Consider the following 24,836-nt stretch of genomic DNA (forward strand, 5'->3'; position numbering starts at 1 on the left):
CACTGCAAGTGATCCTACAAGAGCCCTTCAAAAGTGATCTAGTCCAGGGTGTAGTGAAGGGAAATGTGATTCTGTTTCTCTGGACACAGAAGTCTTTGCAACTGTCCGTAGATCTGTTCTGCCTGCAGAAGCAAGGGTGCCGCCAATATCATGCTGGATGAGTTTGATGCTTGAAATGACCTTGTTTGACTGCTGTGATCAGATCTGAGCTGATCATTGGGTGGTTTTGTTTCTGCACTGAGAACCTCAAATCTGTGTTTGCATCAAGCGTTCACAATGGGCTAAAATACTGCTTCTCCAAACAGATTTGCAGCCACTGACTCTGTGAAAGTCTAATTGTAGGGATATTTTTTCAAAACTGACTTGGATGATTTGTGACTGCCTTATTTAACTCCGGCTTCCACAAGACGTGGGTTCTCCATGCTGTTCTCATTGACATTCATATTTTATGTGGCAATGAAGTATCCCCAGGGCAATTTTGCCTGAGCGCTCTTGCTTCAGCCCCCTACAGCAGCCATAATTCCACCATCTCCTCAGAAGGACTGCCTCAGGCTTCTTTTGTTTATAATCAGCTAATGCTAGAGCTGAATAGCACAATAACAGTCCAACAATCTATTGTCGTGATGCATGAGCTTCTCTGAATCCCCAACTTTCATTTTTTAAAACATCTCCAGATGTTTTTGTTGCACAGATATTTATTTCTAAAGCCCATTGTTGGAAAAAAATACAACAGGCTATAGAAAGGGGAGAGTGGGCAGGCGGGCATTGCCTCCTCTTCCTTGACTGATCCTAGCCGGGTGAAGGGGTGGGTGGGCATTACCACCTCCTCGGCTACTGATCCCAGGTGGGTGAAGGGTGGTGGGCATTGCCTCCTGCTCCGCTCCTGATCCTGGCCAGGAGAAGGGGGGGCAGGCATTGCAACCTGCTCCACTCCTGCTCCTGGCCAAGAGAAGGGGGGCAGGCATTGCAACCTGCTCCGCACCTGATCCCGGGCGGGTGAAGGGAGGATGGGTATTGCTACCTGCTCTGCTCCTGATCCTGTGTGAGTGAATGGAGAGTGGGCATTGTCACCTGCTCTGTGCTTAAACCCGTCTGGGTGAAGGCAGGGATGAGCATTGCTTCCTGCTCTGTGCCTGATTCCGTCCAGGCAAAGGGGCGGGCATTACTGCCTGCTCTGCATCTGAGCCCAGCTGAGTGAAGGGGTGGTGGGCATTGCTGCCTGCTCCATGGCTGATTCTGGTGGGTTGAAGGAGGAGCAGGCATCGCCTCCTGCTCCATGCATGATCCCAGCCTGGTGAAGGCAGGGAGTGGGCATTGCTGCCTGCTCCACTCCTGACCCCAACAGGGTCCACTTCTGATTCCAGCTGGGTGAAAGAGGTATAGCCATTGATCCCAGCTGGGTGAAGGTGAGGGGATGGGCATTGCCACCTGCTCCATGCCTGATCCCAGCTGGGTGAAGGCAGGGGGATGGGTATTGTAACCTACTCCATGCCTGATCCCAGCTGGGTGAAGGTGGGGGGTGGGCGTTACCATCTGCTTTGCTCCTGATTCCAACTGACTGAAGATGGGGTGGTAGGCATTGCCACCTGCTCACCACCTGATCCTAGGTGGATGAACGGGGCAGGGATTTCCACCTGCTTTGTGTCTTATCCCGGCCGGGTGAATGGGGGCCAGGCACTGCCTCCTGCTCCGTGCCTGATTCAGACCGGGTGAAGGGGGCGGGCATTGCTACCTGTTCCGCTCCTGATCCCAGCTTGGTGATGGTGGGATGCAGGCATTGCCACCTGCTCCACTCCTGATCCCAGTAAGAACTTCCTGCCGTGGCATACTCTCTGGAGGAATTGGCTGCCTCATCTGGGCTTCCCTCCACAGTGAGTTGTCAGAAATATGATTTGCCTTTTATATAGTAGGATTTTCTTTAGCATTCTATCATTAAAAGTAATTCAATGTTAAAAAATCAGCTTACACTACTTGTTCTTGTTGGATAGAGTTAGCACTCACCAACATATTATGGATTGAGGATGCCAATTGGGGAGGAGAGATAATTTTAGTGCTCTGCATATAGAATGGGGTCATTTACAGTCGTTTGCACAGCAAATTAATTCAAGCATCCACTGAAGGCCAAAATACATGATATGTCTGTTTGCAGATTCCATCAGCATCCTGATTTTGCTCAGAGCTGTGGTGTGTGGCAGAGATGATGGGCTACTTCTAGGTTTGCCGATGTTCAGGTGGTGGCTGGAGATCTTTCTGAATTACAACTGATCTTCAGGTGACAAAGATCAGTTGCTCTGGAGAAAATGGCTCCCGTGGACGATGGACTGTATAAGGTTATAATAACTTGCTGTGCTCCATTCCCTTTCCAAACCCCATCCCCACTCCCAAAATATCCAGGTATTTCCTACCTGGATTTGGCATCCCTACCTACTGCTTCTTTCCCACCATTTTCCCAAGCTGAAATGGCCATTGCAGGGAGTCATTTGTAGCATTTTGAACCTGATTGTAATTTCGAATATTCATTTCTTGTTGTCTGGCCCTCAGTAATGAAAAGTAGCAAACATAGGCCATTGCAGTTTCCTAGTATCACTTACCTTTTGCCCGTGCAAAAGTCTCAACTAGCTGATGGGCCTCCTCTTCTATTTGATGCTCCAGGCCTTTCTTCCCCAGTCCCAGCTTCCGCAGAGTAACTAGTCCAAACTTCCTCTGTTCTTTCCAAGTGTGGCCATTGGTAAATACTATACCTGCACCCATGAAAAACCCTTTAGAAATTAGTACTCAGACAAATTATTGTTTTAAAAAAGAAAAGGTTAAGTTGCCTGGATAGAAAATGCCAAAGTTAACTCTTACATATATAAGTACCAAAAAAATTGCATTGCTAATGCAGAATCAGTTTCTGTCTGGTGCTGAGATATGTGTCTGATGTTGGCCAGCTCTGTATGCTTCAGACAAGCAAGGCTTACATTCACCCATTCACTCCCATCTTCTAGCATCCAGAAATTCAAAGCAAGTGAACACATTGCATTGCATTCATGAAATTTTGACTCTTCATAGTCTTATGCTAATTTAATACATGATAAGTTATTACTAAATTCCTAGGATTGCAGTGTTTGCAAAAAGTGTCAACACAGGTCACAATTCCTGCAGAAAACGCTAGTGCTACATGTGTATTTCTCACTCAAAACATGCACAAAAACCCAAATTCATGACACACTTAAGTGCAGTCACGCCATTAAAAAAGAGTGCAAATCTGAGCTGTAAATCTGATTGGGGTGTGCTGCATGAAACATAGTTGTCCAATTCAGAGAATCATAGAATTGGAAGGGTCCTTAAAGACCATCTAGTCCAACCCCCTGCCCAATGCAGGAATGGCCTAAAGTGTAAGTAGTCAGCCCCAGCCTCCACCATATTTAATAACTTTTTGATAGCTGCATGTGATATAAAAATCAAAGGCCCCCTGTATTAATGCAGCCTGATCTGCAGCAGGGGGAATTCCAGCCATAGTTGTTGACTCCCACCTGGGAGATTAAGGCATGAATGGGATATTCATGCAAATGCAGAGTGAACGTGGTTACTCCCTTCCTAGATGTGGTTGTGAGCTGTAATAAGATAGGGTCTTGTTGAGTCACCCCTTTTATCACATTCCGATATCCTCCTTCCCACCCCAAGATCGAGGAGCAATCAATTAGCACTGATAAGTTTATAATTTGTTCCTGGGAAGATGCTGCTCCTATCTAAATTAATCAACTCAGCTGCAGGGAGATTCATTAGCAAATTGCCCCTTTTTGAGGCAGCAGGAGAGTCTTTGCATTTCCTTTCACACACCCTGGCAGCAAGTAATCATAGTAATAAAACCTTTGTAATTCTCAGGAACTGACCTTTAGGGTCTTTGTTCCAATGGCTGAGGGGGCTCCCCAGCCCCAGGACATGTTTTGCCCTGAAAAAACCAGGGCTCTTGCCCCATTCAAACTGTACACACTTACTGGATCTAAGCGCTGCTCCCTTTGGGGCCATTAAGTTTCTCTCTGGCTGAGAACACTGGACATTTGAAGCTGTCTTGCTCCGTGGACTGCTATACTCTCTGAGATTGGTAAATATACTTCCCCCTTCCCTCACTCTATTCCAATTTCTGGCTAGGTTCCTAGGACTCGTGTGTGTATGTGTGTGTGTACCAACCATTTTCAATTGCCTCTTGTGTGTATGTTGGTTTTTCCTCTTTAAATAAAAATACTCCTTGACCTTAAAAGCACCAATTCTCATCTGCTAACTTGGGGGAAAGGACCCCTTAAATATTGGTGTTATCCTACAGTTACCCCGCTTGCATAGCCTTGCTTCTTGCCACTAATTCTCTCCTCTTGCTCACAAAAAGCCCTATTCCAGGTAACAAAAGCATTCCAGACAAGAATTTATTCAAGCTGCTCCTTGAAGACTGCCAATGAGCGGGAACCTACCATGTCCCTAGACAGCAGAATCCACTGTATCATTCTACGTGTATCATTTGTCCCATATGTGCACAAGCTGAGAAAAGTTGGGATTACTTGTATCTAGAAACAATGCAATGTGTAAACTGCCTTTTATGTCCCATATTTATGTCCTTACTCTTTGAACTCAACTCCCTCATGCCAATGACCACACCCAGGGGTGTGTGTCCAGGGACAATGGCCAACCCCCCTGACTCACCTCCTCATGCTGCAGAAGAGCTGAGAAGCACTACAGAAACCACAGATGTGGCAGTACGGCTCACCAGTAAGCTGGGGAAAGATGATGCAGCAGTTTTTCTGAGAGCCACAGAAGAACACTGTGGCCACAGGTGAAGTGGCACAGCCAGCTGGAGGACCAGGGAAGACTCTCTAGTCCACAGGTATGGCAGTACAGCCTGCAGGAGGGCCAAGAATTCAGGACTGTTAGCACCACCTCTTCACAAGCCATAGGGGAGTATAGCTGGAGATTGTAACACATTTGTGTCCAGTCCTGAATTCTTTCATGCCCAGGATGAAGTGAGTTTCACTCACGAAACGGGTTAATGATATTTGCCTGCACACTCCCGTCGGCATCCTTTGAATAATTTAAATTATTGGACTGTGAATGAGATAACACCTCCCTATGCATCTCCACCTCCGGCTTTCTATCAAAATAAGACACTTGGCACTTTAATTGAATGAAACGAACTGTACGGACGACAAAAGTTTTTTCCAAATGATAGGTTTACTGAACATGACTGTATTTTTGTAATTTTGTATTGTGTATTTATTGACTGTATAATTGCACTATTGCACTTCTGCACTTTCATATGATATACAGATTACACAACTATTGTGAATTTGTTCCCTGGATTTGTTGTTTGTTCCCTGTTATTGGCGTTCCGGGGTGCCCGTATTTTTTCCTCTTAAGGCCACAAGAGTGGCAGCACAATCTGCAAGAAGCTGCAGTAGCTGACAGGGCAGCAGTGGAAGGCGGGGCAGCCACCAGAACATTGATGTGGCAGCAGGACTACGTAGGCTGGTGAGGCCCATGCAGCCCCACCCCACAGGGCATCAGTGATGGGTGGGAGGGGTGAGAGTGGCGGACATCCCAAGGAAATCCCAAACAGGCCAGTAGTTCTGGCAGTCACCCAGGAGGTGGCTGGTCAGGCCCAGACTGGGCAAAGCCTGGGGGTGGGGTGGGAACTGCCCTCTCCAGAAGGGCCTTATAAGGACAGGCTCAGTAGGAAAGCAGGTGAGGACTTGCTGTGAGTGGGAGAGAGAGAGGAAGAGCAAGACAAGATAAGACAGAGAAGGATAGAGGTGAACCAATCCAGCCTGGAAGAGGGAGACAGGGAGTAAGGGTGTTGTAAATAGAGATGGGTACGATCCGCATTATGATCGAAAAAAAACCACGATAATGGCAATCGCGCAATCGTGACCCGGCGGATCGTGATCATCCACAGCCAACGATCCAGCGACCAGGAAGGGCCTGGATCGGGGCAATTGGGCTCGGATTGGGGATCCAGACACTCAGGCGCCAGCAATCTATTCCCCTGGCAACAGAGCCAGGGGAATGCCTGAGCTCTGTTTGCCCTCCTTCTGTCGCCCGGGAAACCTGAATGGAAGCCCAGCTTTCCTTGATCAGCAGGGCTTCCTTCCAACCATGGAGCAGCAAAGCAGTCACCAGTTGGGAGAAGACACCCAGGGGAGGGAGGAGGAAGGAGGTGTTCTGTAGCCATGGGCACTCCAATCTCATCCCTGCAAACCCTGATAGGCAGCTCTGATGGCCAAACACAAACACAGATGCTGCCGTCATCACCCACCGTTCTTTTCTCGCCTGGAATACCAGCGTGCTCCTCTTCGGCCTGGCGGGCGGGCACATGGGGGGTGCTGCCAGCGAGCGGCCAGACCCCCCACCCCCTGAGGGGAGGCGGCTCGTCGCTGTCTCCCCGTGCCCGCCGTGCCCGGCGGCTGCCACCACCCACCTTCTCACATAGCTGGGAATGGCAGCGAGCCCCGCTTTGGTCACCACGATCCACGGATCGGGAATGGGAGATGATCGGTGTGGATCATTAATTTGGGATCGTCGCCGGCGCCGATCTACGATCAGCTGGATCGTTATTTTTTTTTGGATCGTGCCCACCTCTAGTTGTAAACTCCCCTCCTTCTCCCAATTCGGAGGCCTACCCTGGCTCAAAGTATAGGCCAAACTGCTGGGTGTCCCCGCAGGCTCTGACAACCCTAGTATGGAGCCTGACAGTATCTTTTTTGGTTTTTTGCAGAGTAGATAAGGACTTTCATTTACTACTCCTAACAACTTACCCCGTTCTTTTACTACAGCTTGAACTAAAGGGGTCACAGGTCGGTAAGCAAAGTCTTCTGAGAGGTTTATCAGCCCTTCTTTTACTGCTTCAAATCCAGACAGCACAATCATAGGTTTAGATCCCAGCCACAGTGTGTAGACATTCCCATAGCGCTTTGTCATCTGCCATTTACAACAGAAGAGACTAAAGTTACATTCAAACAAAATCACTAAATTCTTATAACATGAGTGCTTCAGTAAAAGATATGCCCTTCATTTCCCTTTACCTCTTGTAGTAGCCATTTTATAAAATGAAATTTAGAATGAAAGGTGAAAAGGTCACAAGATAAAGGGAGGGGGAAGCACAGCAGTGAGCAAAGACTAGTTTAAACTGATTCACCTCGGCATCTAAGCAGGGTTTCCAGGTCCCTATATACTCCCAGCAGGAAGGGGAGGAACCTGACACTTACCTAACACTTCCTGGGAGTGTTCTACTCCCATGCGCTTGTTCCTGGTGCTCCCATGATGATGACACTTCTGGGAAGTGATCTCACCGTGCCAGCCACGAGCATGCCCCTGCTCTTTGCACAGGGCCAATTCAGCTTTCTTGGGGCCAAAATTGGCCCCAACGAGGTACAGGAGCACTCCTGCGTCCAATGTGATGATATCACTTTGGGAAGTGATATCATTGCTCCCTGATGGGAGCTTGCCTAGTACACACGTTCTCAGGTTGGCACATCCTGCCGTTTGCCAGCAATTGCCAGGCAATGAGGCAGACCTCCAGAATATTGTCCGCGATCGGCAGGAACTGGGAAGCCTAATCTAAGGAGGAATATTGCTTTATGTTTTCTACCTGGGGACAACTTTTCCTTCCTCAGGCTAGATTGCTAACAAATTTCAAATTTTTCTGCAAGCCATAGTGTGTCTCTGTATAACATATGCATACACATAGTACACATAACATAGTGTGCTGTGTGTCTGGAGTCTGTGGTTCAGCCCCTGGATTTGCCAGGAGAAAGGGACAGGAGACAGCTGGGAGGCAGCTGCCCAGCTGCCCCAACAGACCCCCAGGCCCAGAACCTGCCAGCACCCAAGGAAAAGAAGGAAGCACCCAAGCCCCAGAGGGTCAGAAGGAGCAGGTGGAAGCCAGCCAGCCCCACCCTCCTGTGGGAGGCTAAGAGCCCTGACAGGAGAAGTAAGGACTACACAGAGGGGGTCAGGGCAGAGGGAGAAGGCACAAGAAATAGGGACAGCCAGCCCTCAGCCAGCTAGATAGCTACCTTACCGGCAGGACAGCAGAAGCAGCACAGGGTCATGCCCCAAGCTGCAAACAGGGAGGAAGGGAGTAATAGAGACCAGCTGAGGCTGCTGGAAGCTCGGAGCTGAGAAGGCTTGGCAGCCAGCAAAGAGAGCACAGCTGTAGCTGTTCAACGCAGCCAAACTAGCTACTCCAGGTGCAACTGCTTGAGGCAGCCTAGGCCAATGCTAGGAGACAAAAGAGGGGTGTGGCCTGGCAGATGGAGCCTGGAATGAGGGACAGGATATAAGGGAAGTCCACCCATCGGGGGTGGTGGGTTGTGTAGGAGTGTGATCAGTGGAAGAGAGAGAAAGAAGGAATGAGAGAACAGCAGAGAGGAGGTGGAAGAAAGGAGATGAGGAGGCGGAAGCGAAGGCAGAGGCGAAGGAGTGATGGCTGAATGGGGACATCTGCCATGGAAGGCAGCCAGGACAATGTCAGGTTGAGGGGAACTGTGAGTGGACTGAGAGGGTGTGAGGGTGAGGTATACCCCCCCTACCACAGAGCAGGATCCCGCATATTCCCTGAAGTTCCTTTAAGGTGGAAGTCAGGCAGGCCGGCATCTCACAGGGCAGCGCCTAGGGCAGAACCTGACCATTTTACTTTTTCTTTGTGTAGCTGGCACTCAAGGGACAGGGTGCCTTACATGAAGACCCTATCACTATAGTAAATAAACTTCCAGATTATTAAATGTACCTATGGTCAATATTTATTTCACTATGACTATTCTTCAGCTCTTGGCCAGGTGCTCCTCTCTGTCCATTCTTCCATACAGTTTTCCATTTCCTCTCAAATGCCCGTTTTCCTGCCCGCACTTCACCCTCAATTCCTTCTCCTGGGGATATTCGTATTTTCTAAGCTACATTTTTATGTGGTGGGAAGTGCCATCAAGTCACAGCTATCATATGGCAACCACTGCTGGGTTTTTGATACCAAGAGACTATTAGAAATGATTTGCCATTGCACAGCAACCCTCGTCTTCCTTGGAGAGCTCCCATCCAATTACTAACCAAGGCTCACCCTGCTTAGCTTCTGAGATTCGATGAGATCAGGCTTGCCTTTATAGGCTTCTCTTATCTGTTCAGTTCCTGACTAGAACTGGAATATCTCTGCCAGATACCCTTCTGACTAGAGTGGAGCCCATCAGCAGCAGAGGGTCCTATCAAATAAGGAGAGTGATTTCCACAGGGACCTATCCCGCGTTGGCTGCTGCCCACTTTTGCTGTCTGCAGTATACAATATTGACATAAGCTTTTCCATGACCGGTGCAACAGAGACTTGGCAGTATGTCATAATTTCTCTCCTGCAAAGAATTCCACCTGACATTTAGGGATGGATTTCTTCCATTGTCAGGGCCAATAGGATAAACTATAGATGTGTAGACTTGAGAGACATCAGTTCATGCTGTGCTGTGGATTGTCATCCTCTGTTGAACCTCACTGAAATGTTACTCACTCTTAATATATCTTAGGTCTTTACTGCTATGTATTTATCTCCTTCTCTAGTAGAAGAATCCAGACAGTGCACCATTTTTGTACAACTTCAGAAAGCTCATTCCATTTTTGAAAAATGCCTTTGAGTTGTCTTCTGTATCCCTCCTCTCAAGGATGCAAGAAATATTTGGAGATAAACACAGGCTGATTTTCTTCTAAAATTCCCCAGTAAGCGCCATTAGCCATATGTGCAATGTCTAGTGCCTCTTACTTTTCTGAATCCAGCTTGTGCAGGATCTGGCATTTCTCATTAAATGTGGGGTAAGAGTCTTTGTTGTAGAATTTTGAGCATCACTTTGTTTGTGTGCAAAATTAATGCCATGGTCTGATAGTTGCTGCACTCTTTAGCATCCCCTCTTTTTAAAAATGGAATGTAGACTGAGCGTTTCCGCTCTGTGAACCATTGTTTTGTTTTCCAGCCCTCTACCCGATATAAAAAGTTTCCTTTCGCACACTTTCATTTTACCACATTCCTATTGTAGTTGTAAAAGTGCTCTCCTGAACAATTAATTAATCTGCTAAAAAAAATTTTAAAAGCATTTTCAGTCTTTTTCTTCCTAGGGTTACACAGGTGGATCAATATTTTTTGGAAGTGATCCAGGCACTTTTATTTATGAGTACTACATCTGCACAGATCTCACCTTAGCAGGAAGAAGGTGTTCTGATATGTCTTTTCCAGGAGATATCTACAAATACTTCTTACCTGGTAGCTTCATATCCATCATACAAATGCTCTAGTTAAAGGAAAGACATCCGCAAAGACTGGGAGGTAGCTTGCCTGACCATGCACATAAAAACAAAAGATCACAAGGTACACTTAAGCAACCTGTTTGCTTCCTAGTATCTGTGCAATCCAACAAATGTGATGATAGGTGTGCCATGTACCTGTTGGCAATTGCCCTGACCTGGATAACCCAGGTGAGCCCAATTTCATCAAACCCCAGAAGCTAATTGGATGGAACTAGTAATTGGACAGAACATCTCCAATGTACAAGTACTCAAGTACAAAATAGTATTGCTCTAGCCATGGGCCATAACATCCTAACCCCATAGTACAGTAAATTTCAGTACAAGTTAGACAGGCCGTCATCACAAAATACAAGTTAATAAAATTTAAAATGTCTGTACAAATAAATACAATAAAACCCTGAAGTATATATTTATAATTTATAATTATATTTATAATTTAGTTAAAATTCTCATGAAAGCTAAAAGGCTTGTAGGGGCAGCTCAGATTAGTCTCTTCCTTATGTTTGTTGATAGATAAAAGTAGCCACCGTAAAAGTAACATCTGGGATGGCACCAGCTAATAAAAACTCAATGGATTCCTCCTCTGAACCAGAGAAATTTGTGAGGAGTGGGTTCAGAAATTTTGTTTCTAATGAGCTCATAAAAGGGGCAGCTTAAAATGTAGTGAGCAATATCTTCCACCTCATTGGAACTGCAAGGCCAAAGGCACTGAGCCTCTGGTATTTTTTGATATCTACCCTGGATATATGCTGATGTCACGGTTTGGAAACGCGCTTAGGTAAATGCCTTCATTAAATGAATGTTAGTAAGGTCAGCTAGGTAACGTGAAAGAAATTTATTTGTCTTCAAGCTCGGGCACCAAAGAGAGAATTTGGCATACCTGGCTAAAATCATGTAAAGCATCCTTACCAAAAATCCACTCCTGTATTTTGCCTGAATCCCAGTGCTTTACCGTCTCTAGAGAGGGTAGGGAATACAGATGTAAACTAAGTTATAGTTTAGGCCACTGGTTCACCTCACTATAATATGGGAAACTGTATTTTACCAAATGGTCACCCGGGGTGCTGTCAGGCTTTTTATAATATTTTAATAGCTTCCAATGTACTCTTGATGTAATTGATGGTAGACCAAGTTCCAGTCTTAAGAGTGATACGTGGGTTCCCTGGGGGAGGCCCAAGATTTTCCTTAGAAAGGTGTTCTGGGTCATCTCTAATTGCTTAAAAAAATTTTCATTCCACCCCCAAATTTCTGCCCCACATAAAAGTTGTTATCACATTGCCCTGAAAGACTTTTAGGGCCGGAAGGATTAATTGATCACCCTTTGAGAAAAAGAATTTTAAAATAATACCCATGCTGTGTCACACAGTTGCGATGCACTATGGGTATTAAGGTGAGCCTGCCACAACTGGGACCCCTGGAAAACTATGCCTAGGTATTTAAAGGAGGGACATTGCTCAATTTCAGGGGCATTTACTGACTATCTGTGCTTAAAACAGTTGTTGCCAAACACAACAATTTTTGTTTTGGTGTGATTGATTCTTAATTCCTCCCCGTCACAGCAGTCCACCAGGCTTGCTAACAACCTTTTAAGGCCAATTTGGGTAAACAACACTATTGCCATGTCATCCACATACAACACCTCCAATGGAAATGAGGGTTGCAGAGGCAGGTAATGGCAAAACACCTCAGTTAGTATCTTGCTTTGAAGACTCCACCTGGGGTCCCATAAGTCATCTATGACTTGACAGCACTTCCTACCACCACTAGATTTCAGTTCAGCATCAGAACAAGCTTACTAATGGGCAGGGTCACTGTCCAGTCCTGTGTGTGGAGGGTTGGAGCCTAGAGGTGTGGCGCCTTCCAGGATGGCCCCAAGCCTAGTGTTGCCTCAAGAGGGGGCCTTGGATTACAGGAAGAGAGGGGTTCACATCACCCTTTCACCTTCTCTCCTTCAGATGAGCTTGCTTAGGCTGATTTTTGTTTTCTCTCCTCTCTCCTCTCTGCCTTTGCTATTCTCCCTCTCAGCTCCCTCCTCATTGGCCTGCCCTCTTGGACTCACTTTTATCAGGCCTACATGGGGAAATCCCCCCCAGGCTTCATCCTATCAGTGCTGCCAGTGCTCCTGTGGTGCTCTTGGGACTTCCCCCACCCTCAGCCCCTTCCCACTCCTTCCCGCTCCCTGCAGGTTGGGGCTGTGGCCTTGTTGCAGCTCAGTGTCTCCAGCATTGTCCTACCCTGGAGTCCTGGATTGGCATGGCCTTGTGATGAGGGCCGTGTCCTGCTGCTGATGCGGGTTCCTCAGACCCAGCTACAGTCAGCTCGGCCTGCCAGCAGCCGACTATCATCCACATGGCCGCAGCATATTCCTGGGGCTCTGCTGGTGGAGTCTGGGAAATGATGTCACAATGTCAAGCAACACTAATTTCCCCAATCTTGGTGAAGTGGTTATCAGCAGTGGGACTCTAATCTGGAGAACCAGGTTTGCTTCCCCACGCCTCTGCTTGAAGCCAGCTGGATGACCTTGGGTCAATCACAGCTTCCAGAACTCTCTCAGCCCCACCCACCTCACAGAGTGAATGTTGTGGGGATAATAATAAAATACTTTCTAAGCCACTCTGAATGGGTATTAAGTTGTCCTGAAGGGTAGTATATGAATTGAATGTTATTATTTTATGGTAAAGACCATAGAGATTGGGGTAATTCCTAGAGTTGCTCTATGTGGTGATGTCATCCCTTCACCATTTTTCCTCCACCTCTACATTGAGCATAGGCAAGGGATGAGGAGCACAGGCAGGAGTTTACCTGCCATTAGCGGGCAAATGACAAGTGTTTTTGAAATCCTGATTGTGAGAAGGGATGTAATGACCCCTCAGCTGCACCCCCACAATTTTTTTGTGTTAATTGTGTTTGTGTTCATTGACTTTGTGAATAAAGGCATTTGAGGTCTGTGCAAATTGAAAGGAGGTAATAAACATTGCCCACTTGTGGGCAAATGTGACCCTTTTAATTAAACAGAATCCTCAGGATTGTCTGCTCAACTCAACCACAGAGCTTTAAAGGTTTATTATTGTATTGCATTTCAGAGAAAACACTACCAGATTTGTTCAATTGCTTTCTGAAGTTTGAGTTGAAGTATGCTTCTATCATAATACTTGTATGTCGTGATGTTGCTTCTATTTTCCATTTCCCTTTTGATTGTCTAGCTTCTCCTCCCCCGTTGCATCACAGTTTCTCTTTCTTTTGTTACTTGCCATATTATGACTAGACATGGGCATGAACAGAAAACAAATGAACATGGTGTTCATTGTTTGTTGCCATCCACAAACAATGAACAACGAACACTGACGAACATGACCTGTTCACGAACATGTTCATTGTTCATTGTTCGTGGGGGCCAGCAGGCTCTCCTCCAGCCATCAAGATCCCTACCACACCACTCCCAGAAACTTTACCTGAGCAGGCAACAGGAAAGGTACCAGTAGTAAATAATAGCTTGGCCCCAGAGCCTGGCAGCAGCTCTGGAACTTGAAGAGGTAGATCCCTATCCCACCACACACAACGAAAATTCAAGCTCCAATGTACTCTTCCTGTCTCTCTCTCAAAATGCCAACAGCAGCTGTTTCTCCACTGTCTGCAAAGTCAGAGCTGGGAGCCTCCCTCCCCCCCTGCTCTTTTGTTCCTTGTTGTAACAAATTTGGAGCTCCACACTTGAAAGGAAGACCTGCCTATCAATCTAAATTGGGCTTAGATTGGGGTTTCCAGGGCAACAGCAGGAGTTCAGACAGAGTTCAGGCAGTCCCTGCCTCCGGTTGCCAAGGGAATTGATTGCAGGTGCCAGACTGTCTGGCTTGACAAACAGCAATGAACGAGGCTTTCAACGACCAGCTTGCACAGCATGTTCCCTGATCTGTTCTAGAAATTCTGGCAATGTTTGCTAACCACTCCTTTGCTTGAAAATGCTCAGAACGGTTGGCTGATGAGTCCTGATTGCTTAGGGATAGTTCCCCTAAATTTTTATTCAGTAACCATGCAGTTTTTTCTGAATGCAATTGTAACCACTATGAGCTAGTTGGTTAGCCCAGTAAGGCAGAGTCAGTAGATAAAGCCAGGCAGCTGAGGAGGAAGCTGGTTACTGGGGAGCATGATAATAATTAATGTCCTCTTATCACCTTGAATAAGGTAATCAGAAATGTTGATGTGAACGATATGACTAAAAGTGATGTGTGTGCGCATTGGGTTTGTTTTGTATCATTACTGGGATTGTAATGTTCTTGCAGAGATGTAATTCTCCAAGAAGAGGACAGAAGCCTGGGTTCTAGTTGCTTCAAATTGGAAGGATTGTGGCAAAGGACTCTATCACTTGGTGGCATCCGACAAGTTGAACCTGCTTACCTTGAGCAGATTCAAAGACATTGTTGGCTGAAAGCTTCTGTATGGTTGCACTTAGGAGTTTAGTTGTGTTGTACTTTAAAAAAAAATTTCTTAACTTACATGTGTGCAGGGCTTTTTTCAGCCAGAACACGATGGAATAGCATCCCGACACATCCCAGATGAAGCCAGGGAAGCCCCAAACAGTCTCTAAATTCAGCTGAGAGGAGGGGGATTCCCCCTTCCAGCTCAAGCCCAAGGAAGCTCCAGCCCTTATTTCACCCAATGGGAGAGGGAGGAGGGGGAGGGGAAACCCTCTCCTTCCCCCTCCCATTGGGGGAGGGGGGAGAAATAAGCTTTGAAAGCTCAAAGTTGCACTTTTCAAAAGTGCAACTTTGAACTTTCAAAGCTTCCTGCTGGCTTTTTTACTTCCAGCTTTTTCACCCCTTCAGCATTCCAGGCTGCCTGGGGAGAAAATGAGCCAGGTCCATGGCAGAGGACCTGGCATCCAGGTAAGGGGGGCATGTGCATGGGAGCCCGAATTGCTGGAGCACTCCTGGGGGGTGGTCACACCGTGCACAATGATGTCATTTCCCGGAAGTGACATCACAACGTGTTTCTGGGGGCATGCGTACGATAAGGGAGCCACCTCCGGCCAGGGGCTGCCACGGGTGAGAGTTCCCCCATCTCTTTCCACAGAAAAAAAGCCCTGCATGTGTGTGAAAGTTAGCTTCCTAAATTAGCCCCATAGAACCCGTACAAAAGAGGTTAAACAATGACTTTGCACCTTTTGTGGTAAAACAGGACTTCATATCTTTGTTCTTACCAGAGAATGACAGAGCCAAAGACTCCTAGAAGTTTGTTTATTGTTTGCTTCATTTATATACCACATCATCCAGGTCAAAGTAGAGAACCATCCTCCAGTTTAAATTAAAATGGTGGAGAACATTTTTTGCAGCTTAATTCACTGAGTTGGTGAGGTTATGCTGAATTCCATTACACATGGGAAGCACAATTCCCTCTAAGACCTCAGCCTTTCTGATGAACATCACCTCAGTCTGCAATGATTGAGGAGAGTTCTGTGGATACTATGGACATCAATAAGTAGGTTCTAGATCAAATCAAGTGGGTTCTAGATCCCACTTGATCAAATCAAGCCAATGTTCTGTCTAGAAGCTAAATTGAGAAAACTGAGGCTATCATACTTTGGTCACATAATGAGAAGATAAGACTCTCTGGAAAAGTCAATAATACTCAGAAAAGTGGAAGGAAGGAAGAAAAGATTGTCAGACAGGGGTTAATCTGTCTGGCATAGAAGGCAGAAGTTACAATCTCGTCAATTGTCTTATGTTAGTTGGTGGTACTGTGATTCCTGAATTTAAAAAATCCATTTACTGAATCTGTCTCTGCCTGATCTGATCGGTGTAGATATTTTTGGGAAGATCTATGGAACTGAAATTGACAAAGATCTGAAGAAGTCTCTTAACAATAGGACATCTTTCATCCATTGGGTTGCCCTAAGTCTGAAGCAACTTGGCAGCACATAGCACACACACACACACAGGGTTGTAGCTTAAATTGTGTGTGTGTGTTTTTAAAAAAACTTCCCCCCAGTGTATTGTTTATCTGTATTATCCTCATTATCCTTATTATATTGTTTACTATTTCTTATTATCTAGAGGTATAATTCCATTGTTTAGTGCCTAATAATATAATCCAGTCTGGTTGCATTGTTTATTTAGTGTAATAAAATACTCTTTATTGCACTGCTTTTACAAATTCTAAAGTTTGTCTTGAGTATCAAAAAACAAGGGAGATGATAAAATACATTGATAAAATAAATAAAATAGAATGACGTACCTTAATGATAGAGTCTAGAGAAAGCGTCAACCCTAATGCCCAAACACTTCCAATGAGTGGAAGTTGAGGAGGCCCTGGAGGGTAAGGACTGCGAGACCAGAGCCGTTTCAGAAGGTACAGAATCAAGAGACACGCCAGTAGAAAAAGCAGAAATGCCTGTACACTCAGCATTATCCTTGTTTTGTTTTCTCCGCCCTTGTGTCTTTCTAGCACAGCTTAGATGGCTGAATGTCCTTTCTCTAGAGGCTTTTCTTTCCTCACAGAGTGTCATCTCTGTTTTCTGCTGCCATCCTTTTATATACTCCATAGATTAAGCTAAATATGTAGTGAATCTCCTGGCACTGTAGCCAAGTAATTTTGGAATGTGGTTTTCTGGGCATGGATTATAATAACACTCATACTATGAAAATAATTATTTTTTTTAAAAAAAAAATAACATTTGATTTATATACTGCCCTTCAGGACAACTTAACACCTACTCAGAGAGGTTTTCAAAATATGTCATTATTATTCCCACAACAATCACATTGTGAGATGGGTGGGGCTGAGAGAACCGTGACTGACCCAAGGTCACCCAGCTGGCTTCAAGTGGAGGAGTAGGGAATCAAACTTGGCTCTCCAGATTGGAGTTCCGCCACTTTTCACCACTACACCAAAGAGGCTCCCAGTTATAGGGAAGACCATTTAATATACTCTAATCCAAAGCAACCAAGTGCAAATTTTGTGCCATGGATGTTTCAAACCCCTTGCATGCATGTGAATATGTGAGTTCAGACTAGACATGGGCACGAACAGCATTACAAACGAAAAAAACCCATGAACAGCCCATTTGTCTGTTTGCGAACAAGCCGTTCATGAAGCCCCATTCTAAATGAACAAGTGGTCATTGCAAGCCTCATTTGTTGCCTTCATCAGCTGTTCGTCAAGCCAGACAGTCTGGGGTCTTTCAATCAATTCCCCTTGCAACGGGGCGGGGACTGAACTCTGTCTGAACTCCTTCTGGCTTTCCTTCTGGCTTTAACCCTTCAAAGTACTTCCAGCAGAGAGTCCCGTTTTTGCCACTGTGAAAAAAAAATGACACCAAAGGGGGAGACCCATGCATCATGCCTTTCCCAGGGTGCAATCTCTCTGAAACTTGGGGGGTCTTCGGAGGACAGTGAGCACTATGTCCCCTGAAAATTTGGTGTGTATTGGACATTGGGAAGGTCAGTTTGTAACCCATCAAATTAGCTGCCTTCCAACAGGCAGTTCCGTTTTTGCCGCTGTGAACAGAAAATGACAGCAAACGGGGGGGGGGGGGGCACATTGATAATGCCTTTTCCCGGGTGAAATCTCTCTGAAATTTGGGGGTCTTCGGAGGACAGTGAGGAATATGTCCCCTACAAATTTGGTGGTATTGGACATTGGGAAGTTTGTGGAGTGTTTAAAGGGCCCTGCCCCTTGCACGTGGCAGGAAAAGGCCTTTTAAACTATCAATGGGCAGGCAAGCAGGGGGAATTCCTGCTGCCACCTGCCAGCTGATAGTTTAAAGGGCTCTTTAAAGGGCCACGAACAACGAGCAATGAACAATGAACATGTTTGTGAACAGGATCATGTTCGTTACTGTTCGTTGTTCGTGGATGGCAACGAACAATGAATAGCTTGTTCATTGTTTTTTTCTGTTCATGCCCATTTCTAGTTCAGACTGACTAGAAATTAGCTTGCTTGTTTGCACAGGTAGTAGGAACAAACATCTTTACCTAATGAGGTGACTGTGAGTAACTGTGAGGAGGATGATTCAGTAGGAAAAGTACAAGAGAAATAGATTAAAAGTTTTAAAGAGGAATATGTTGTTTATTGAAGGATTGAGTACAGTAGTGTAGGAGGGCAAAACTTTTCCTGATTAAATCCTAGCATATATTAAAACAAAGCACAATCAAACAGCTTATTTCCTCACAACTTGTTGGAGGAAACTTTTATTACCTGTGTTTGCCAATTTTGAAGTCCCCCTTCTCTCCTTGTCTGAATAATAAATCAGGGCTTCAAACATGGTGATAATAGGAGTAAATGGTTTATTTGGCAATCATCTTGATGCGATCAATTAGGTAACTGAATGCATACAGGAGAGCATCAACACCTGTATTTTATACTTTTTAATCAACATAGAAAAAATTGTATACAGTTCATAAGATCTCATACAGTTCTGTAAACAAACAGCCTGTTTTTACAAACCATTAAGTCAAGGTACATGATCTTCTGAACACGGTAGACTGACAAGTCATGGACAGCAATTAAAAGGAATACTGTAAAAAACATTTTCGGATGGCACCATAATTGGGACAGAATGTTCAAGGCTGAGATTGACTATTTCCGGATATAAACAATTCTTAACCTCCAGTGTATAGTGGAAGTAAACTTGCTGTGCTTTTCCCATGGCCTCCATGCTTCTTCAAACATCAAACAGTTTGGTGTAGTGGTTAAGAGTGGCAGGACTCTAATCCAGAAAACTGGTTTTGATTCCCCACTCCTCCGCTTGAAGCCAGCTGGGTGACCTTGGGCCAGTCACAGCTCTTCCAGAGCTCTCTCAGCTCAGGGTGATTGTTGTGGACATAATAATAGCATTCTTTGTAAACTGCTGTTCATGGGCAATAAGCTGTCTGGAAGGGTGATTTATAAATCAAATGTTGTTGTTGTTGTTATTAATGGATGTCCTTGTTATTTGCCACAAGGGCTCCACAAGTTGATTTGATCTAGAAACCACTTATTTATCCTTTTGGCCATTCAAGATATCTACAAAACTTTTCTCCAGCACCACATTTCAAATGAATTCAATTTTCTTCCTGTCAGCTTTCTTCACTGTCCAACTTTTACATCCATACATGCTAACAGGGAATAGCATAGTTTGGATTATCTTGACGTTGGTCCCCAAAGAGATATTCTTATCCTTAAGGGTCATCCGCAAGTGTCAAATTGTTCATGTTCCTTCCACCAATTTTTACTCCACCTTCTTCTAAATCTAGTCCAGCTTTACCCCCAACAACAGGAGACTGGTAGGGGGGCTCACCCACAGCCCAGCCTCATTCATATGCCTGGCAGAACATCGCTGTCTTGCAAGCCTGGTGAAAAGATAATAAATCTTCTTGGTCCTGGGTTTCAGTTGTCAGACTGTTACACCAGGCTGGTGCCAGGACTGAGGAGGCCCTGGCTCTGGTCGAGGCCAGGCAAGCTCCCTGGGGCCAGTGACCACCAGCAGTATTTTATTGGCTGATTGTAGAACCCTATGGGGCACATAGGGCGAGAGGTGGTCCCACAGATATGTTGGTCTCAATCTGCTAAGGGCTTTATAGGTTAAAACCAAAACATTGAATCTGATCCGGAACTCCATGGCAAGCCAGTGAAGTTGACATAAAACGGGAATTACATGCACCATATATGGAGTATCTGTGAGGATGCGTGCAGCTGTATTCTGGACCCACTGAAATTTCTGGATCAGACCCAAAGGAAGCCTTGTGTAGAGTGAGTTGCAATAGTCAAACCTGAAGGTGACCATTGCCAGGATCACTGTCATTAGGTCATGGATCGAGAGGTAGGGGGCAAACTGCCTGGCCTGCCACAGATGGAAAAAAGCAGATCAGACAACTGCTATGATCTGGGACTCCATTGATAAGGGAGGTATCCAGAATCACCCTCACACTCCTAACTGATTTCATTTATTGGTTTCCTGGTTTCATTTACTTTATATGTTCGAAGATTGTGCATTAAAAAAAAAAAAACTTAGAACAAGTATCATTGCCACACCAGTCAGAAAAGAGACGGACACCAAGTTGGATCTAAGGGCCACTTTATTAACTTTATACAGACAAAACAAGCTAAACAGCGGCAAGGACCTAAAGCGGTACAGGTCAAGCCACGGCGTCCCACCTGGACCACCGCCTTGACCTGTCTGGGCGAGCCCCGAAGCCCCAGGTGGGACCCATCCAGTGGATGGGGCGGACCCAGCCGGCCAGGCAAATTTGGTCACCCCCCTTTAAGCTCCTGACACCTCAGCCGTCAAGCAGTGAGGGAAAGGCCTCGCAGGCTGGGGTTCCCGAAGGCAGCCTGCCTGTGGGCCTGGCAGCCGTCACAGCAGTACCAGCCCTTTTGGCAGGCCCCTCTTCCCACATAGGGAAGCGCCAAGGGTGCTCACCGTCCCGCACCCTACTCCTACAAACCAGCCAGGACACTCCTAACAGGCACCACCTCAAAACAAATTCCTCAATCCCCAAGCATCGGTGTAAGGTAGGCGAAAAACCCCCTTTTACCACAGCCAATTCGGAAAGGAGGGAAAAATTCCTACCTGACCCCATAACGGCAGCCGGCTAGTCCTACACCAATAAAATTAGGGAGAGGTGGGTGGGCCGAGCGACTGAACCGCACTGAGCTGGGAGGGCAGAGCTGCATAGCTATGCTCGCTCAGCCCTCCCAGCACTTCCATATAAGGAAGGAGGGGGTGGTGCCGTCTATCCCTCCAGTGCGGCAATGGACGGCCCCTGGCTGAGCAGCGTAGCTGCTTGCCAGGAAGGGGCCGAATTGCCACACCAGTCAGAAAAGAGACGGACACCAAGTTGGATCTAAGGGCCACTTTATTAACTTTATACAGACAAAACAAGCTAAACAGCGGCAAGGACCTAAAGCGGTACAGGTCAAGCCACGGCGTCCCACCTGGACCACCGCCTTGACCTGTCTGGGCGAGCCCCGAAGCCCCAGGTGGGACCCATCCAGTGGATGGGGCGGACCCAGCCGGCCAGGCAAATTTGGTCACCCCCCTTTAAGCTCCTGACACCTCAGCCGTCAAGCAGTGAGGGAAAGGCCTCGCAGGCTGGGGTTCCCGAAGGCAGCCTGCCTGTGGGCCTGGCAGCCGTCACAGCAGTACCAGCCCTTTTGGCAGGCCCCTCTTCCCACATAGGGAAGCGCCAAGGGTGCTCACCGTCCCGCACCCTACTCCTACAAACCAGCCAACGCCAGGACCAAGCCTCTGCTTAGGCCCTGGCGCCCCACTGATGACCTAAGGCCAACTGAAGTCCTTGCCGCAGATCGTCAAGAAAAATGTGGTTGCCTGTCTGAGACAAGTGCACCCCATCACCCCTGTAGAGGTCGGGGAATTCGGCCCTGATCCGAGGGTGAGGCAAATAACGCCTCACCCGGCCCCCAAACCTTTGGATGGCCCTATTGGCCTTCATCCTGGCCTGCTCGATGGCCTGGCAATCTTCAGCCTCCCTCCGAACTTGACGAGGGATCATAACCGACCACCTGATCAGCTCTCCCGGCCAACATGCCGCGATGAGGCACATATCAGATAGCGCCTGAGAATATAATGCCATCACTGCATCAAACCCACACCATTTCCCATGAAATGGATAACAAGTATATGGGGCGGCGTATCACGCCCAACTCCAAACAGCAGTGGCAACAGGCCTGGCCACCGAAGGCCCCCGACCCTGCCATTCATCAGTAGCCCGGTCACTTAACCCGAGCTGAGACCCAACTGGCGTCCTGCGTGCTTGATGGGCAGCCCAGAAGACAAACTGTGCCCCCGAATCAAGATGCGTTGTCATCCAACCCGTGACGCAGGACCTAAGAAAAACAACAATTAGTAACGTTTAAACATGCTGCAATGGACGTACCCAGGAACAGTAGGCCGCAGACCGCCACCCCAACCTTTTGAATGGCCTGACCTGAATACCCCATGGCAGCGGCTGTTGAAGCCGCTCCAATTCGAAAGGTATGAGTACCAAAGCTCACGCCTTGCAACCCCAGCGCCGCCAGAGCTCACTTAGTCACTACCCAGAACTGGTAGCGAGTTAAGGGGAAGGCATCCCAGTGTCAGAAAAGGCAGCCTTGCTCACTGCCCCGCACCCACCGTTACCTCCTCAATACATGGACAGGGCACAGCTCCGCCTCAGAGCAAGAGCCCAACTGAACGCAAGCCCCCTTACACATCTGGTCCGCCTTGGACCAGCGGATCATCACTGAAACCATGTCACCCTCGAAAGCTAGGTCACTTGCCATAAAGGCACGGCCGGAATTATCCTTACAGGATGAACCACCAGCTCCCTGACCCGAAGGGCCCCGAAAAAGGCAGTCAACGCAGCTGCGTGAAAGAGCCTTGCCTCATAGGCCGAAGCACAAACCCTTTTCCAGACCGCACTAAGGCCCTTAAGGACGGATGGGGAAATGGGCTGACGCGGATCCTTGTGGACCGCGCACTCCCTGGACCATCCTTCGAGTATCCTCCGCACTCGGAAATCACCCGTGGCCTCAGGAAATCCCCGAGCTTTGCTAACAAAGGCCAGGGCTGATAGTTGCCCCTTAATGGACTTACTGTCAGCCCACAGACCTTCTGGTGGACACAAAACTGGAGAATGTGCTCGACCGGAATAGGCCAGGCATTACCAATCCCAGCTTCTCGCCTAAACCCGTCCAACCGGCCTCCCGCTCTCCAACAAGCGCCCTGTGTACTGGGTGTGATGGCTAGCTGGATGGCGCGGCCCGCCTCGACCTCCCAAGCAGCCAAAGCTCTGGGGGCATCACCGCCGTACGAGGATCTGCCTCCGGGGCAAGCTGCCAGAAACACTCCATCTGTTGGCAAGACAAAGCGTCCACTACACCTTTGCTCACGCCAGGAACGTGCCTGGCCTTAAACAATATATTGCGCCTCAGGCACACTAGTGTAAATGCCCTAACCAATCACATGACCCTGAGGGACTCAGAGGACAAGGAATTGACGACGTGAACCATGGCCAAATTGTCACCCCAAAAGTGGACAGTGTGATTTGCCAGCTCCTCGCCCCATAGTTGGACCAAATCTAATGCCAGCCAATCAACGGGCCCCTGTTCAGCACACCAGTGCCTCCGGAAACCAACTCCGAAGTCAGTGGAACCCGAGGCATCAGATGTAACTTGCAACTCCGCCTCGGGCAACAAATCCAGCTGCTAAAAGGTAATACTGTTAAAGCCACTCAAATATTCCAACCACACCTCTAGGTCGGCATGCATGCCACCTGTCACTCGCAGCCTGTGATGGGGTGCACGCAGGCGAGCCACAGCATCGCACTAATGACGCAAACACGGCCTCCCAGCTGAAACAGCTTCGCACGCAAACTTAAGGTGCCCCTCAAGCTGTTGCAGCTCAACCAAGGAGGCCTTGTGCTTACCCTTAAAATCCCGCAGACGAGCCCTAAGGTCGTCGCCCTTGTCAAAGAGCAATCGTAAGGATTGCTGAACCGTGTCCAACCAATGCCTAAGAAGGTAAGCACTGTAGAGGGACCCGTCTTCTCGGAGGCCAATGGAACCCCCAGCTCATCTGCCAGCCCCATAAAGAAGGTGAAAAGCCGAGCACATTGAGACAACTGCGCCCGCCCAACGAACAAAAATTATCTAATAGTGGGCGGAGTCACAGCTAAACATACACCGCCTCAGTTCCCCCCCCAGGAATGAGCTGAAGCGCTCAAAGGCTGCACAAGACACGGAACAACCCATCGGTAGGGCACGATCCATATAATACCCACCTTCAAAGGCAAACCCCAATAGCTCAAAATCCAACGGATGGACAGGGAGAAGGCAAAATGCAGACTCAATAACACATTTAACCAGCTCTGCGCCCACCCCACATCTGCACACCACCTGCACAGCCTGATCAAAAGAGGTGTACCGAACAGAGACAAATGCCCCAGGGATGGCATCATTAACCTAACCACCTTTAGGATACGAAAGGTGGTGGAGAAGGCGATACTCGCCAGCCGCCTTCAGCGGCACCACCCCCAAAGGAGACACCCGGAATTGGGGGTTGGAGGAGCCACACATGGCCCCAAAACTCTACCCTCTGTGCATTCCCTCTTGATTTTATGCCTAACTATGTCTTCCTTGCCATGAACAGAACGCCAGTCCTCAACCATAAAAAATGGGGCCCTAGGCCCCAGAACAGGGATTCTGAAACCATCCCTGAAACCCTCCAACCAATAAACTGCAGCCTCCTTAAGAGGATAAGAACATAACAGGCGTTCAAGGACCCTCATCTTTACCGGGCTGGGGGCCCTTTTCCAGGAGGTTGTTGGCTGGTGGAGCCGCCGCCCACCTGCTTCCTACCTCCCCAACCCCTGATGGGCTTTACCACACGCATTGTATGGATGCTGGCCCGCACAAGATGGGCATTCATACCGGAATCGGCAAGGTTTCCTAGGGCAAGTTCCCTTATACGCATACTCCCAGCAGAGCAGCCAGTGTTGAACCTGCTGCCCACCTGGCCGCGGGTATTAGTCGGCTGGGAGTTGCGAGAAACTACCTGGCCG

At 47.5% G+C, this 24,836-nt stretch overlaps 1 protein-coding gene across 1 annotated transcript in view; it reads right to left on the reverse strand.

Annotated features, from left to right (window-relative positions):
- Window positions 1-16,701, reverse strand: part of LOC129332243 (cytochrome P450 2J2-like) — a 30,662-nt gene extending 13,961 nt beyond the window's left edge. Inside the window, exons 1-3 of the mRNA XM_054983206.1 lie at window positions 16,531-16,701; window positions 6,783-6,945; window positions 2,592-2,741 (exon numbers count right to left, since the gene is read on the reverse strand). Of these exons, the coding sequence (XP_054839181.1) occupies window positions 2,592-2,741; window positions 6,783-6,945; window positions 16,531-16,701 (484 nt within the window). The remainder of the gene's footprint in view (window positions 1-2,591; window positions 2,742-6,782; window positions 6,946-16,530) is intronic.
- Window positions 16,702-24,836: the final 8,135 nt, after the last annotated feature.

This window comes from Eublepharis macularius, chromosome 6 (assembly GCF_028583425.1).
Source record: "Eublepharis macularius isolate TG4126 chromosome 6, MPM_Emac_v1.0, whole genome shotgun sequence".
NCBI lineage: Eukaryota > Metazoa > Chordata > Lepidosauria > Squamata > Eublepharidae > Eublepharis > Eublepharis macularius.